The 15656-nt window shown below is 44.8% G+C and overlaps 1 protein-coding gene across 1 annotated transcript in view; it reads left to right on the top strand.

Annotated features, from left to right (window-relative positions):
- Positions 1–15656, top strand: part of zc3h3 (zinc finger CCCH-type containing 3) — an 81761-nt gene that overhangs the window by 54386 nt on the left and 11719 nt on the right. Inside the window, exons 5-9 of the mRNA XM_078258318.1 lie at positions 2779–2942; positions 7325–7403; positions 7821–7976; positions 10587–10656; positions 13932–14063. Coding sequence (XP_078114444.1) covers positions 2779–2942; positions 7325–7403; positions 7821–7976; positions 10587–10656; positions 13932–14063 — 601 coding nt within the window. The remainder of the gene's footprint in view (positions 1–2778; positions 2943–7324; positions 7404–7820; positions 7977–10586; positions 10657–13931; positions 14064–15656) is intronic.

Raw genomic sequence — 15656 nt, 5'->3', positions numbered from 1 at the left:
ACCAAGTGAGGGCATAGACTATTCTCAGTTCGCATAATCCCGTTAAAATTCACTTCTTTTTTTTTTTAAAAGCACTTACAGATCCAATAATCACTCAAGTGTATGTCATGCAAGACAAGTAACATGACTATTGACATTTAAGTTGTGTTGATTGATTCACGAAAACATTCCACCTTAAAGGCCTTTTTACAGTCGCCTTAGCCGACCTGTCACGCTCCAATGTGACGTCAAAATGACGTAGATCTCGCCGGCACACCAGGATTTTAAGTGCGCGACCAGAGGTTGTGCACCACTCTATTTTTTTCAGCGGCGCGCGACAAGGCGGAAACAGGAAGCATGGACGAGTTTGAGGGCAACCGGATGCCAGGACTCTCAGAGTGACTGCAAGTCTCTCTTGTAAACTTACTGGGTTAAGATGAGCTCTTTTATGGTGAATGAAAGGCTTGATATGACCAAGTAGATCATCGAATCAAATCAAAACATTGACGACAATGCTGCTGCCAGTTCTGCCGTTGTTGAACTTTTTCTTCTTCTTCTAGTCCGTAGAAAGAGCAACGTCGGTAGCCTTTCCTCATTAGCGCCACCTCTGTTCAGGAGAAGACTGCAGCTAGTTTCGCGACCACCACACGCACGGATAAATAGTTAGGGCGCTCCCATGACGTCACATTGGAGCGAGACAGGTCGGCTGCAGCGAGTATACCGGACGCCTTAACAGTTGCCAGTAGCTGCCGGCGGTAGCCTGTGAGCGGCAAAGTGAATTCAATTATTTCTTTTCTCAGTCTATAGCTAACTAGTAAAGATGACAAGTCAGCTAAACATCCTTCTTATTTTACAGGTATAGTTGACTAATGTATGTAAACTTGCCTCCGTAGCAACAGTGGGTAAATAACCTTCGTAACGAGCCACAATTTAACATAGGTATGCTCTGGTACTCCAACAAATAGCACTACACCTGCGTGTTCTGTTCAATTCCAGTGTGGCTTTGAACCTTTCCTCCCAACATGAAGTTGGATTAACCAGTCAATGTGTTTGATGTGCAGAGCTGCGTAACATGTTGAGCTTTGTTTGTGTTGGCTCCTCTACAAGCTTCTGCGACCCACAGTTGTTTACGTGTATCTTCGCAGAGGCGTTATTCATGGCAAATATGTCGAACAATAGCAAAAAACCACTCCCATCAACAATACCTGGCAACAATAATGAACAACTGCGTTTTGATGAGGACATTTATTTGAAATTGAAACACTAGTAAACACAAATGTGTGAGCCTGATCAGCAGGACACTCATTCTGATGTTCAGACTCAAACATACGAACCCAGTGAGAGAACATCCCAACACCCCCCGGTCAGACTGCAGCCCTGTGTCAGGGTTAACTGCCGTCTGTGTTAACTGTTCATGTCATATCCCCATTAACCTCCATTGTGGCTCCCCAGGCCGCCCGGTCCTTGTTTAAGCCTCCCTGGGTGGCAGTCAGCGCTCCAACATTAGCCTCCATTACAGCTCCCCTGGCTGCAGTTGCCCTGTGTAGGGCAGCCACTGATCTTGTATCGGTGAAACTGAGTGTCTGCGCCGCTGAGTTATGGCGGTCAGGTAGACCGTGTACGTAAACGCAGCTGATGGCTGATATTCGCTCTATTTTTTTACTTATTTGCAGCAGTGCAGCAGCTCTCCGCCGGCGGCAGGGTGTCAAGCGTCCGTGTCAGTTGTTTCGTGCGCGCTGTGCATTCGGGGTAACCCTCTCTTTTCTCTGTAATGGGAGGCATGAACTCTCGCTCTAAACCCATTTCCAGCCCATCTGAAATACGGCAGCAAATTACCTCCAGCGGCACACTGCACAGCAGCCCCAATCCGCCCCAAATAGAAGTGACAGGACAGCGCAATTTATCGCCATAACCCCTGCACCGCCCCACCACCACCCAGCAGCCTCATACACACTGCCGGATCGCACGTACAGCCGCCCCACACATACACAAGTCTACTGAGTGACTTCTGAATGGGGAGCATGTGTGTAGAGGCCCTGTGATTGTGTGTACTGTACCTACTGTAGCAGGAGTGTATTGTGAGGCTGTGTGTGTGTGTGTGTGTGTGTGTGTGTGTGTGTGTGTGTGTGTGTGTGTGTGTGTGTGTGGTCTCTTCTCTCCTCTCCAGTGTAGGGGCCAACCTCGCTGCTCTGGCCCCCTGCCCTGCCTATTATCTCATTGATTTCCTCCTCTCCTCTTTTCAATTCTCTCCATTTCCACACCGCCGTCCTTTCCATTAGAGGAGCAATTTAACAGAGTGCTGTGACATGGGAGGGAGAGGGAGGGAGGAGGGAGACTAGAGGATGGGAAACAAAGTGAGGAGGGGAGATATAGTGAAAGAGCTTGAGGGAAGACAGGCAAAAGAGCGGTGGAACTGAGGGAGGGATGAGCAGATCATATTATCCCACCTCAGAGAATGGCACGGCATGTTTCACACATTTTCTAAACTGAGTGAATAATTCTAATTAGGGCAGCTCGATTGTGGGCTAAAAATACTGAAATCCCGATTATTTAACACGATTACTCATTGACTTTTGGAAAGATGTTGCAACTATTGAATTAAAAACACAGTGAAAACACTTTGAGCTGTGAAAGTTCCCGTTACACTTTTCCTGTTTGAACATTTGAACACAATTGTCCTTTTAAGTGAATATATAACTTTAAGTTTATTTTAATATGAGTTCCAAAGCTATTTTCTTATCCCTCATTTCATTTATTTAACTCCATCTGTTTTTCATCTTCTGTCCCGCTTCCTCTCAGGAATTTCCTTCAGAGCCGTCTGCGAGCCCCCCACGACAGACACCCGTCAGCCAATCAGCACTGGAGAGGAAGCAGCATGTGCTGGATTCGTGGTTCCCTGTTCCGGGTGTCAGCCAATAAGCTGTCCCGCACCGCGGCGTCCAACATGTCCATCAACCGAACAGGTACTCTGACCGTCACTGTAATGGTCTTTTGAAAACTCTTGACTCTTGATTGATTTTTTGGTGTGCAGTCCCACAGTTGACGTGTGTCACTACATCTAGTTCTTTCTCCATCAAAGACGACAGTTACAGGACTGTGATCATTCACAACTAAGGCGTGGACATTTTTAATTTGAGTACTCATCAAGAGGCACGGTGGCTCAGTGGTTGTTTGCGTGGGTTTCCTCCCACCATAAACACATGCATGCCAATGCCCTTTACTTATGTTACAACTGGGCGCCGGACTATGGCTGCCCACTGCTCCTAATTAGTTAGGAGGAGTTAAAGGTACAGTAGCTAAGACTTCTAAAACTAACTTTCTGTCATATTTGCTGAAACTGAACCTATGTTCCAGTAGAACTACATGAAGCTGGTAATTGCACTACAGCCCGCTCCCTGTTCATTTACACCAATCAGGGCCGCTGACGCTGCGTGTCAATCACTGCTCATGCACACGCATTCATTCTCCCTTGTGGGGGGAGGGGCTTAGGTGACCATTTGGGCTTCAGCAGAAAGGGGGGGAGGGACTGAGAAGTTGTTGATGTTCAAACTCTTTAGCTAAATCCTGGATCTTCACAATCCTACCTACAGCACTTGTAAATACGGAGTATAAATGACATTACATTTCATTTATAGTGTCAAATCACAAGTTATCTCAGGACACTTTGCTGGTAGAGTAGGTCTGGACCACACTCTATAATTCAGAGACCCAACAATTTCCCCCAATTCCCCCCCAAGATTGAGCATTTGGTGCAACAGTGGCGAGGAAAAACTTCCTTTACAAAGGCAGAAACCTTGGGCAGACCCTGGCTCTTGGTGGGCGGCTATCTGCCAAAACTTAAGAAAATACATTAAAAACCTTTAAATGTTGTCCACACACAGTAGCTACAAGAATGTTGCCTGGATAAAAAACTAGTCTCAAATTTGTATAATTTTAATCTAAATCAGGAGCTGTCTGACCAAAGAATAAGCAAACAGGAACCTGACCTGTTCTTTAATACTAGCATTTGCACTAGTCCTAGTGCGAGGAACACATTCCAGTCTGTACCAAAAATTTGAGGTTTAATGCCCAGCCACATTCTGGACATGGATTGCGAGTGCAGGGCAGTAAGTCTGTGTGCACCCCTGAGGTGATAAAGGAGTGTTTATTCATGTTTGTGGCTGCAGCTCTGCCCACATGCTCTCTAATAGACTTACAGGAGCTAGCTGGATTTGCCATCTGAAATAATAACGTTGTCATCTGTCAGAGCAGAGAGGGGGAGGGTCCGGAGAACTGGATGGTGCAGATTAAAGCCCGGATCTGCCTCTAGCTCCATCACACTTCTCTCTCATACACATTCTGTAGCAACTACACCTGCAGGTGAAATAGGTGAAAAAGCTCTCCAATCTGTTAGACCCGTGACCGGCATCCCAACAAACACGTTCATGCCCCCTGCAGAAACGCACCTCAGGTGTCTTCCAAGTAGGACTCGTGATTTTTATATCTTCCCATATGCGTGCTTCACCTTTGTTCTTGATCTGGAGCCACCGGCCTGTAATTCTGCACTGCTTAAATCGCGCTAGAGAGCGCACGTGATGAGAGCCAACGGCCAAAATCTGTTCCAAAATTAGAGGTCTGAATAAGATCAACTGTCATCAACGTCAACCTGCCCGTCTCCTTGTCCTCTTCTCAACTCGTCTCATGGCCTCCAACAACCTTTCACGCACACACACACACCTTTCCCTCCAGTGTTTGTGCAGAGCATTGGGTACATAGTGTTTGGACGTCACGTTTGACTTTGGCACCAATGTGTCAAACCACCACCGTATAAATAACCAGGCACATGTCAGGTTGTTATTGAATCTGGCTGCACAAACACAAACTCAGACAGCTTCACTTCTGTCATATCTAATTAGTTATATAGTTTATTTTTTATTTTTTATTTTAGAAAATACTTATGTTAGATAACACAGCTAGGGCATGCAAGATGAATACATCTTTAATTGAAATAAAGACAAAAACTGACCTTCACTCTCCTTTCAAATATGTATCCATGTCTTCATCACCATGCCAAACTAATTGCTTGTAATTTTGTGGTAACATTTCACAACATAAGTCCCGTAGGACTTGCTCAAATTGCTCCTGGATATTGTGTCATATTGGTGATAAAGGCAAAGTGTAAAAACATGCACAGCTGCAGATTAGTGTTAGCTAAAATTCTTGACTATACTTCAAATACTTTTACTTAATGCACACACATTTGTGGTCCGCAAAAGTTGAAGTAAATATGTGGTGTGTTCTTGTATTTGTGCTTTTAAAGAGAACGTTTTCAGTTTTTGTAGAGCAGGTCCGCCTGTACGCGTTTTCGGCGTGGCTCGAGCCGCGCCTGAGACATACGTGTCACGCAGGCAGTCTGCAAGCTCTAACCTGTTAACATGGGAGCCGAAATATAAACGGACACGCCACACAGCTGACACGCTCACGCCACGCAGCCAGTGTGTAGCCGGCCTAACTGAACAGCTTCGGAGTCATTGGATGTTTATGGTTATATGACTTTGTTCGGGTTGAATGGTGGTCGTCTCGCTCCCCCCTAGCGCCTGTGAGCGGAAAAACCACCCTCGCAACTTGCAGCCGGCGAGCCACCGGCCTCAGCGTCAGGAAGTATGGCGTGATATCAGGTCTCGCGATGTAACAAATTGCTTCACGGCACTGCACACATACGCCCATTCAGGAACCGGCTAACAAGGTAGCGATGGAGTTTTTCACACTATCGTCATGGCTGAGCCGGCAAAAAAGAAGCAGAAAGCTAGGAAAGCATTGTGGGAGGGACAGGGAAAGAGGAAACGGCAGACTGACCGAGCGAGGAGTCAGACAGTAAACATCGGACCTGCGTTTTCAGAATGGTGAGAACTGAGACAAACACAAGCTTGCAAATCCAATGCTGACCTGGCGTTGTTGCTGTTGCTCTTGTAAGTATCTTTGATCAGAAACTTTATCTGCCACAGAGCTTCTTGTCAGCTTGATGTTGGCAAACACAAGTTGTTTCTGCTCCGACAGCGTTCTAAGGCCATTGTAGGAAAAAAAGAATAATGTTACAGACCCGGAGAGAGACCTCGTAATATTTCGAGAAAAACCTCTGGACATGGCTCCGTGCATTTGCCAACTTCTTTGAAAACAAATGCACATGACCAGAGGGAGAAGATGGGAGGGGGGGGAGAGTCGCCAACAAGTTTTTACGACAGCGTTGCCAAATATCTATTCCGAAGCTGTAGGGGGAGCTCTATTAGAGAAACCTGCGAGCAAAAAGCCAGAAAACAGCGAAGAAATTGCCAAAACTGCATAGTGCCCCTTTAACAGTGTTACAGGCAGACAGTCATTTTGGGGATAAAGGACAGTCACGTTAAGGCAGCTACACACTGGGCCGATAATCGGCCGTTGGACAGTCTGGCGAGGTCAGTGACTTGAGTCTGTTCGGTGTGTTCCGTGCCGTCGTCCGTTGGAGGAGCTGCCTTCATTTTGGCCGACCTGACATGCTCAGTCGGAGACAGGGCAGTCGGGACTCACCCGGAAATTACAAGCAGGATGAGCGTGACTAGAGTCTCTCAAAATCTGACGAAAATCTTTTAAACTGACCTCGATCTGAAATGAAGACAGATTCAACAACTGCATGGCCTATTTCTCACTTAAAATGTTTTCAGAAACACGTTTCGGTGAACTATTTTAGTGCAATATGAGATCGTATTCTGAATGAGTCGCCAGTAATGGCCGGTGGAAAAATCATTTCAATCCGGAAGCAGCAGCCAGATCCATGTGACGCATTCGTCCAATCAGCTGCTGGTTTTCATTTTTTGGGGCGACAATACAGATTAGCGCCGCCTGCTGTTATGGAGACGTATTACGTCTCGTCGCTTTGGTGTGTTCCGAGGCACTTTTTTAACTCGGGGAGACTGATCAGTCACACTGCCTTTTCTGCCGATGGTCGGCTGTCGGCCCGGTGTTTAGCTGCCTTTAAAGATTAGAGCAGATAAATGTAATGTTTCGCTGTACGTCGCTGTTTATCATGGATGTGTTTCCTTCTGTTGTCAGCAGCCTACTTTCCTTAACTTCCGCTTTCTTCTTCTCTACTACTTCTTGCTATTTCACTGATTATTTTGTTCGTTCGCCCTCTGGCGTTTTGGAGGATACTGCAACGAACAATGCGTTGGGCATAAAGGTGTCGCGCGGGCGTATATCCGAAGGTTTAGGACTAATCACTTCAACAGTTTTGTTGAGTTACTGTGGAGATTCTTGTAAGGGAATACACAACACAGGATGCCTTTTTAGGTTTAATTCAAATTGCTCACATTACCCTTTTCTCCACATTTAGGAAGGTCTTTCAGCAGCGCCCAGGTCTCACCCACCAGTCCTGCTTTCACCCGACCCTTCAGCCCTCGTCATTTAGCCAGGTAAGCTGTTCACACCACCAACCTGTCTAATCTGTTCTCATCAGAAGCACTTGAGACCAAGTAGTGGGGGCATTTCTGCATACATATACAACTTTTTAAAAATGTTATATGGCGGCCGTCCTGCTGGCTCTCTTCATACAACACCATCATGAAATCAAATCCAGCCAAGATTTTTACATCTGATCCTCCTCTCTCCCAACATTAACTGCCTTTCATCACTGTCAACTGAGGGCTGTAAAGCCTGAAGTAATCTTTTAAGATTAAAATTAGCATATGGTGGATACATTTACCCACGGCTCTTCATAGGGAGTGACAGTTGAAACTTTTATCCTGGCACAATTTGTCCTCTTTGGTTACTACAAGCTGCTTGTTATTGATTTGTGGATACCTGTGGTTTGTCTGTTTTTCTAAAACAAGCCGCGCAGTCCAGCGGAGCCTAGCCATAATCAGACATGCTCATCAGAAGAAGCAGCAGAAGCAGTACTGCATGTACTACAACCGCTTCGGCAAGTGTAACCGTGGCAACAGCTGTCCCTACATCCACGACCCAGACAAGGTTGCCGTCTGCACCAGGTAACGGTCAGGCAACAAACAAGAACATGTGATTTGATTTTGTAATATGTGAAGGCTCGGGGTGGGGAGATGTTCTGGTCTTCGGTCCTCAGTAAAGACGGACAATCTTCCATTGCCACTGTACCAATAGAGTTGTGAAGTGTTATTTTGGGCGTCAAGTGTAGGGCTGGGCAATATATCGATATTGTGATCTGAGACTAGATATTGTCTTAGAGTTTGGATATCGTAATATGGCATAGGTGTTGTTTTTTCCTGGTTTTAAAGGCTGCATTACAGTAAAGTGATGTCATTTTCTGAACTTACCAGACTGTTCTTGCAGTTTTATTTGCTTTTACCGTCTTAATCATTATATCCACATTATTTCTGATAATTTGTCAAAACTCTCATTGTGTTAATATTTTGTGAAAGCTCAAAATATACTCAACCCCTATAATATCGTCGCAAAAATATTGTGAGATTTGAGTTTCTGTTCAGATAAGCAGCTGTGTTAAACAGTAAAAGTAAAATCAACAAGTCTGTGTACACAAAACATGTCTAGAGGGGATCTTCAAGAATATATATATTTCTAACAATATTGCATTTCTTGTTTTTCCTTCAAAACGAAAGTTAAAAATGTATCTACTCCTTCTTTCTCATTTAAAAATCCAGAATCTATGAATATGCAATATGTTGTTCATTTCAAACGTTCAGCTGCTGAACTCAACATGTCTTGACTTTACTGAAAACTGCAGCGTGGTTTAATTTTCAAAAAACACCATATTTTTGTTGTGCTGCACATTGCTGCAGCTCCTCTTTTCACCCTGTGTGTTGAGCTCTCTGTTTTAGCTACAGAGTGAGACATCTCACTTCCGTTCCGTCTTTGTTGGGAGTCGCACATGCGCAGTACCTAGGTAAGGACTACTAGCCAGTCAGAAGCAGAGTATGAGGGCGTGCCCTGACAGTACCTAGGTAAGGACTACTAGCCAGTCAGAAGCAGAGTATGAGGGCGTGCCCTGACAGTACCTAGGTAAGGACTACTAGCCAGTCAGAAGCAGAGTATGAGGGCGTGCCCTGACAGTACCTAGGTAAGGACTACTAGCCAGTCAGAAGCAGAGTATGAGGGCGTGCCCTGACAGTACCTAGGTAAGGACTACTAGCCAGTCAGAAGCAGAGTATGAGGGCGTGCCCTGACAGTACCTAGGTAAGGACTACCAGTCAGAAGCAGAGTATGAGGGCGTGCCCTGACAGTACCTAGGTAAGGACTACTAGCCAGTCAGAAGCAGAGTATGAGGGTGTGCCCTGACAGTACCTAGGTAAGGACTACTAGCCAGTCAGAAGCAGAGTATGAGGGCGTGCCATGCTAGCAGCTAGGCGAGCATTATAACGTGTGTTCCAAAGTGACCACGTTTGTCTCTGAAGTAAAGGCTGGACTACAATAGAGCTGTTTGGAGCAGTTTGTGAACAGTGTTTCTATTGGAGATGGTAAGTCCCTTTGGAGGGGACTTTGGGCTTTTTCACTTTTTAAACGTATAACATGCACAAAAATATATATTACACAATAAAGGAAAGGGAAAAAGCATAATATGAGCACTTTAAAATGAGAATTAAGATGAGCACAGGGAAGGTTTCCTCCATCGGCAGATGAATGTGAACACAGCCTGCCAGTTTCTAACTCATCATTCTGTACAGAGCCGTTCAAACATCTAAGTGAGGAAACGGGAAGCAAAACACTCTTTTGAGTGGGCGCTTTAAAGTGAAGTAACTATGGCTCCAAAGAGTATTTCGGTACCAAACATCCAACCCTTAGGCTTAAGATTTGTGTGCGAAGCTACTAGATTACACTTGATACACCTGGGAAAAAACTATATTCAGGGGTTCATATCAGTTCACTTTGAGATTATGACTCCATTTTGGTAAACTCAGCTCCTATTGCTTGTGTTTTGTTCCCGATTGCAACAACAAAGTGTCTGAATTGGGTACGGCTCTGATCAGCGCCTCTGGTGGGCTCATGGGTATTGTAGTGTTTAGAGCCATTCACTTACACCGAACTGAGGGGGAAAAAAACAAGTTTTAGTATAAAAAAAAAAATCGGAATTATTAAAACTGATGGCTATAACGTAAACCCACGGTTACAGTACATCATACACATAGACTGTAAAAATAGTGGACGTGACATCTGTGACGTTACCCATGAATGACATTTTTTGGCAACCAAATGTTCCAATTAAACACACCAGTAAAAACACACTGTGAGACGAAACAACACCCAAAAGTTCACATGTTCATATTTTAATGTACACAGAGCCATGGTTAGCATTGCTAAGCCTCTGTCCTGATTGACAGGTCCTATAGCATCCCCTGCTTTATCGTCTATATTTATCATCGAAAATAAATGGGACCATAATTTACAAAATTATGATTATACTGTATTGAAGAAATAGTCTCTGATTATACATGAGACGCCTGTGTTTCTCTGTTGAGGTACATTGAGGATATCATTAAACAAAAAAAACCGTTCAAATGGCAAGTTAAAACACACAAAAAGACATTTCCAGAACCAGCAGCTCTTCAAACTTTGCATCTGTATTAGTTTCTGCGTTGTCAGACCTTTTCCCCGTTGTTTCTGTGCAGGTTTCTGCGAGGAACGTGCAAGCAGGCAGACGGGACCTGCCCATTCTCCCATAAGTTGGCTAAGGAGAAGGTAAGGTGCTCCCACACTAAGGCATGGATACCGAGCCCGACGGTACCCGACGGGCCGGGCCAGGTTCGGACAGACATTTAGAAATTATGGTCGGGTTCGGGTCGGGCTCGGTCACATCAGCTCCTTTAAGAGAGCTCAGTGCGTGTGTAAAGTGGGCAGAAGAGAGATAGAGAAAGAGGAAGCAGACGTGTAGATGCGACCGGAGCAGAGTTGGTGGAATAAGTTTAAGTTTTGTACGCAGTGTGTGCGGTGTCCGAGATAAACCCCAGACTAAAAGCCAAGTTCATTCATTTGCTCATCAGAAACGGGATATAACCCTAACGTTGTATAACGTCGGCCCTGGAGGTAACGAAGCAATCAGGAAAGGTTAACACATTGAACATTTTAAATTAAACAGATTATTAACATGAGCTTGTTGCCCCGTGTGTGCTGATGCGCTCATCTGTTGACATTTCCGAATGTCTTCCTACAGTTGCTTAATAAAAGCTTCCCACACAAACAAACGTACATGTGTCATTAGTATGAGAAGAAAAAAAATTCGGCCCGATCTGGACTCTATCCCACACACAACTTAGGCTTGCACAACATAGTTTTTTTTATAGGTTTTCATTGCAGGGTTGCAAGGCCAGGGCCGGTTACAATGTGTATGTAGGTATAGGGTGACACACTATTAGGGACAGTCATCGTGGATCCTATTTGTGTTCTTGGCACGGCTCCTTTTTCCATGATACAGGAAGGAGTGAGGCAGACTTGTCCTGATGCGGGGTTCAGAGAGGGGCTCCCAGCTGCAGTGGGCCTCATCAACAAGGCCCGGTGACCCCACTGACAGACTCCCAACCCACCACCCTGACCATTGCACATATTATATACAGTATACTTTGAACATTTGCACATCCAGATTAATATTTTGCACACCCTGAGTGGCCGGGCCGGGTCAGTGGGTAGAGCAGGCACACATATACTGAGAGGTTTATGCCTCGACGCAGAGGTCCAGGGTTCGAGTCCGACCTGTGACAATTTTCTGCATGTCTTCCCCCTCTCTCTCCCCTTTCTCACCTAGCTGTCCTGTCAATTAAAGGCGGAAAAGCCCAAAAAATAATCTTAAAAAAATAAGAATATTTTACACACCCTGCACAAAACCGTACAGCCTTAAACCAGTAATATTGTACATACTGTATTTGTTACATTGCCTTTTACATATTTTTTTGTTTTAATATTTCTATTCTATATTTATGTTCTTAACTGTTGCAGTACTTTGCTCTCTTGTTTATTCTTTATTTCATTTGATGTATTGTATGCACCAAACACACCGAGACAAATTCCGTGCAAGTGAAAACTTACTTTGGCAGTAAATCTGATTCTGTTTCTTATGAAGAAGACGGGCAGCCTGGAGGTTAGAGCTGGTGACCGGGGGTCACCTGTTCAATCTACAGGCCAGCAGGTGTATTGTTTTCCCCTCGCTCATCATGTCAAAGTGTGTAGCTGTGTGAGTGTGCACTGCTGGGAAAAAAAAAACAAAAACTAATCAAATGTGTGAGTGAAGAACGGGTGTTCGGGCTGGTTTGAAAATACCGCAGCATGAAACACGATCTTGAATATCGCAACAACTAATCATATTCATATTTTGTGTGCGTGCGTGCGTGTGTCAGCACTCTTGCTAGTCTAGGGGAAAGTGTAGCCACTTAAAAAGGGAAAGCGTTTTTTTTCTTTTTTCTTTTCCCTTAAGACAAACAACCCTAGAACAGGTGCTCTGCCTCACCCTACACACACACACACACACACACACACACACACACAATGCCCTGCACCTGTGTTGGTTGTCACAGTGCTGCTTGTAAGTGCTGAGAGCCCAGCTGTCTGTTTGTAATGCCACCTCTCCAACAGCCTCCCCTCACCCCAAAACCTTTGGCCCATCCCTCCACAGGATACTCCCACTCTTATTACATGTGGAGCTCTTAAACAGAACTGTATGGGGGTCTTGGGATAGAAGTGGGGTTGATTTTTAAGGGGGGTGGAGTGGGGTGCACCCATCAGGCCTCCGAACCTAATCCGGGCACTAGTGTAGATAGGTGAGCCAGAATCTTGAGTCCTGCACCCCACCCTCCTGCCCCCACACTACCACAAATACCTCGAAACCAGACACCCCCGAGGTCATTACCCCCCTGGCATTACCCCCCACCCCCCACACACACACACACACACACACACACACACACACACACACACACACACACACACACACACGGGACCACCCCCACACCCCCCCTCCCACCACTGGCCCAGGCTGTGCACACATCCAGAGCACATAAACACAACGTGAGCTGGACGAGCTGCAGCCTGGATAAATATTTCTGTAGCAGTTAATTAGGTAGAACTGATCCCATCCCAACAAGGAGGAGTCCCACTCACACTCCGCCTCCCCCCATCTTTCTTATCCGAACTCCCTCTGAGGTATATTTAGACTGGCATCCACAAGACTCGCCCCCGCACACCAAACAGTAGATCTCTCTGCACACACACACACACACACACACACCCCGCACACATACTGTCCCTACACACATTCACTCTCACTCTGCCACTGTCAACTGCAATTAAGGTCATTTAACTGCTCAGCGTGACGGATTGCTTGGCACACGGGACATGTCTGAACTTGGTACATGGCAGTGGTTTTAGGACTGCATGTCTGTTAACAAACTCGTATAATCTCATGTAATCTTTCTGTGTTGTTTTCTTTCTTTACATTGGTTTCTTTTTGATTGGACAGCTCATAAGGAAACCAAAACACTGCTTTTAACTGGTGTATCGGTGTCGTCTCCTCCATGACAAAACCCATTTCTTCCGTTTCTTTTTATTGCCCAGTATTTGGAGGCTGTGGTTGTAACCAGGAGACCTTTTTTTTACAGATGCATATCCCAATTTAGTCTCTGATATGTTTTCAGGACGAATGCCAAGGAACAAAAGTGCTCGATTCAAATTGATGCCCAAAATCAATTCAATCTCTTTTTGGACATTTAGCCAATAATCACAAAGTTTTTGGCAACTTCGACCCCTCCAACACAAGCCAGATTAATCATTATATTTTCACATAACAAAAGGGGATTATATATTCCAATTCCCCCATGTAGGGCTCTGTATGTTCTGATTAAATGTTTCATTCTGTAGAATGTACTAAATGTTTGATAGAATGCCTCTTTTCACCCTGTCTTTGTCAAGTGCTATGAACAGTGTCTCAGGTTCAGATGGCTTCCATATTTGTGTCTGGTTCTCTCTAGATGCCGGTATGTTCCTACTTCCTGAAGGGAATCTGTAACAACAGCGACTGTCCCTACAGTCATGTCTACGTGTCCCGCAAAGCTGAAGTGTGTGAGGACTTTGTCAAAGGCTACTGTCCTGAGGGAGAGAAGGTACCACACAAACACACCAATAGACATTCAATCTGAGGCAGGCTCATTACGACCATACTGTATGAGCACTCTTTTATCCCGCCAAAGCAAACAACATGAACACAAGAATAGAGCTGCAAAGATCAGCCGATGAATCGATTAGTTGTCAACTACTTCTATCTCGCCAACTATTTTGATAATCGATTAATCGGTTTGAAAAATTCTCTGATTCCATCTTCTTAAATGTAAATATTTTCTAGTTTCTTCACTCCTCTTTGACAGTAAACTTAACGGCCCCATCTTGAACCCAGCGCAGCGCAAAGCCCGACCCAAGTGTCTTTGCTAGTTTAAGACCGACGCAGTTGTCAATTTCCCGTCCAGCGCCCTCGTCGTTTAAATGGCAAATGCACCTGGGCCCATCTGTGCGCCCATGGCCGTGCTGGTCTTACAGGGAGGTGTGTTCAGGTGCATTCTTGGCGTATTGCTATCTTGAGGCAGCGGAAAGTGATCGCGCCAATGACAACAAAAACCTGGTCTAAAGTCAATAACACAGCATTTGATTGTTATTTTAACAGCGCATTAGTAAAAATGCGCCTAGGCTTGTGTACAACACGCACACACTATGCTTGTTACACACACAGGGACGCGCAGCAGCACACACACATGCAAAATATTACAATGTGAAATAGTATTATAATGTGATCTGCTAGCTCACTTCACACACGAGCAGATCAGTTTCTTCTCCTGAAAATCTCCTTCCTGCTCAGCAAATCCTCCATCATAATAGCAATGCGCCGAAGTCCAAACGTGCCTGGCTTTTAATGGGAATGGGAGATGATCTCTGATTGGTTTATTGCATGTTACGCCCAAAACACACCTCTGATTAATGAAGACTCGAAGTACAACCCTTTAGAACCATGCGCCCGGCGCACCAACCCTTTTCCCCCCATTAAACTAGCAAAAATGGATTCGTACACGCCCTAAACGCACCGGCGCTTCACGCCGTGTGCTTAGGTCGTTAAAATAGGGCCCTATATCTTTGAGTTGTGGACAAAACAAGACTTTGAAGACGTTATATTGGGCTTTGGGAAACACTGATCCACATTTTTCACCATTTTCTGAAATTTTAAAATCCAAACAACTAATCGATTTAATGCAGAAAATAATCTACAGATTAATCAACAATAAAAAATAATCAGTAGTTTCAGCCCTACACTATGAATAGAATAGAAAGTACTTTTTTTGGGTGCAAAAAAGCAGAAATGTGTCTTTGGTTTGCATGTAAAAAAAAATAACTAATAATAATAGCTCTTAGAAATGGTACATTAAAACAGATCATCACATCCAGACAGGACACATTATGATGACATCACATTATATTGATGATCTCTGGTTGTCACGTCTGCAACTGTAGGTCTAGAACTTGCTCTTCTAAAATACAGAATTACAAGGAATGACAAAGCACCAAATAAAGTAAGCTGTCACTTTTACCTCTCTGCTTGCTCACTGTCTTTTCCTCACCCATGTTACAATACCATTACAATATTCTCTGCGTATTGAAGAAAACCAAGACTATACTTACTACACTCCGTGTTCCCCACGCACATGCCCTCA

Source organism: Sander vitreus, chromosome 9 (assembly GCF_031162955.1).
Source record: "Sander vitreus isolate 19-12246 chromosome 9, sanVit1, whole genome shotgun sequence".
NCBI lineage: Eukaryota > Metazoa > Chordata > Actinopteri > Perciformes > Percidae > Sander > Sander vitreus.
The sequence above is the reverse complement of the archived record's forward strand: the minus strand, read 5'-3'. Positions and strand labels throughout refer to the sequence as shown.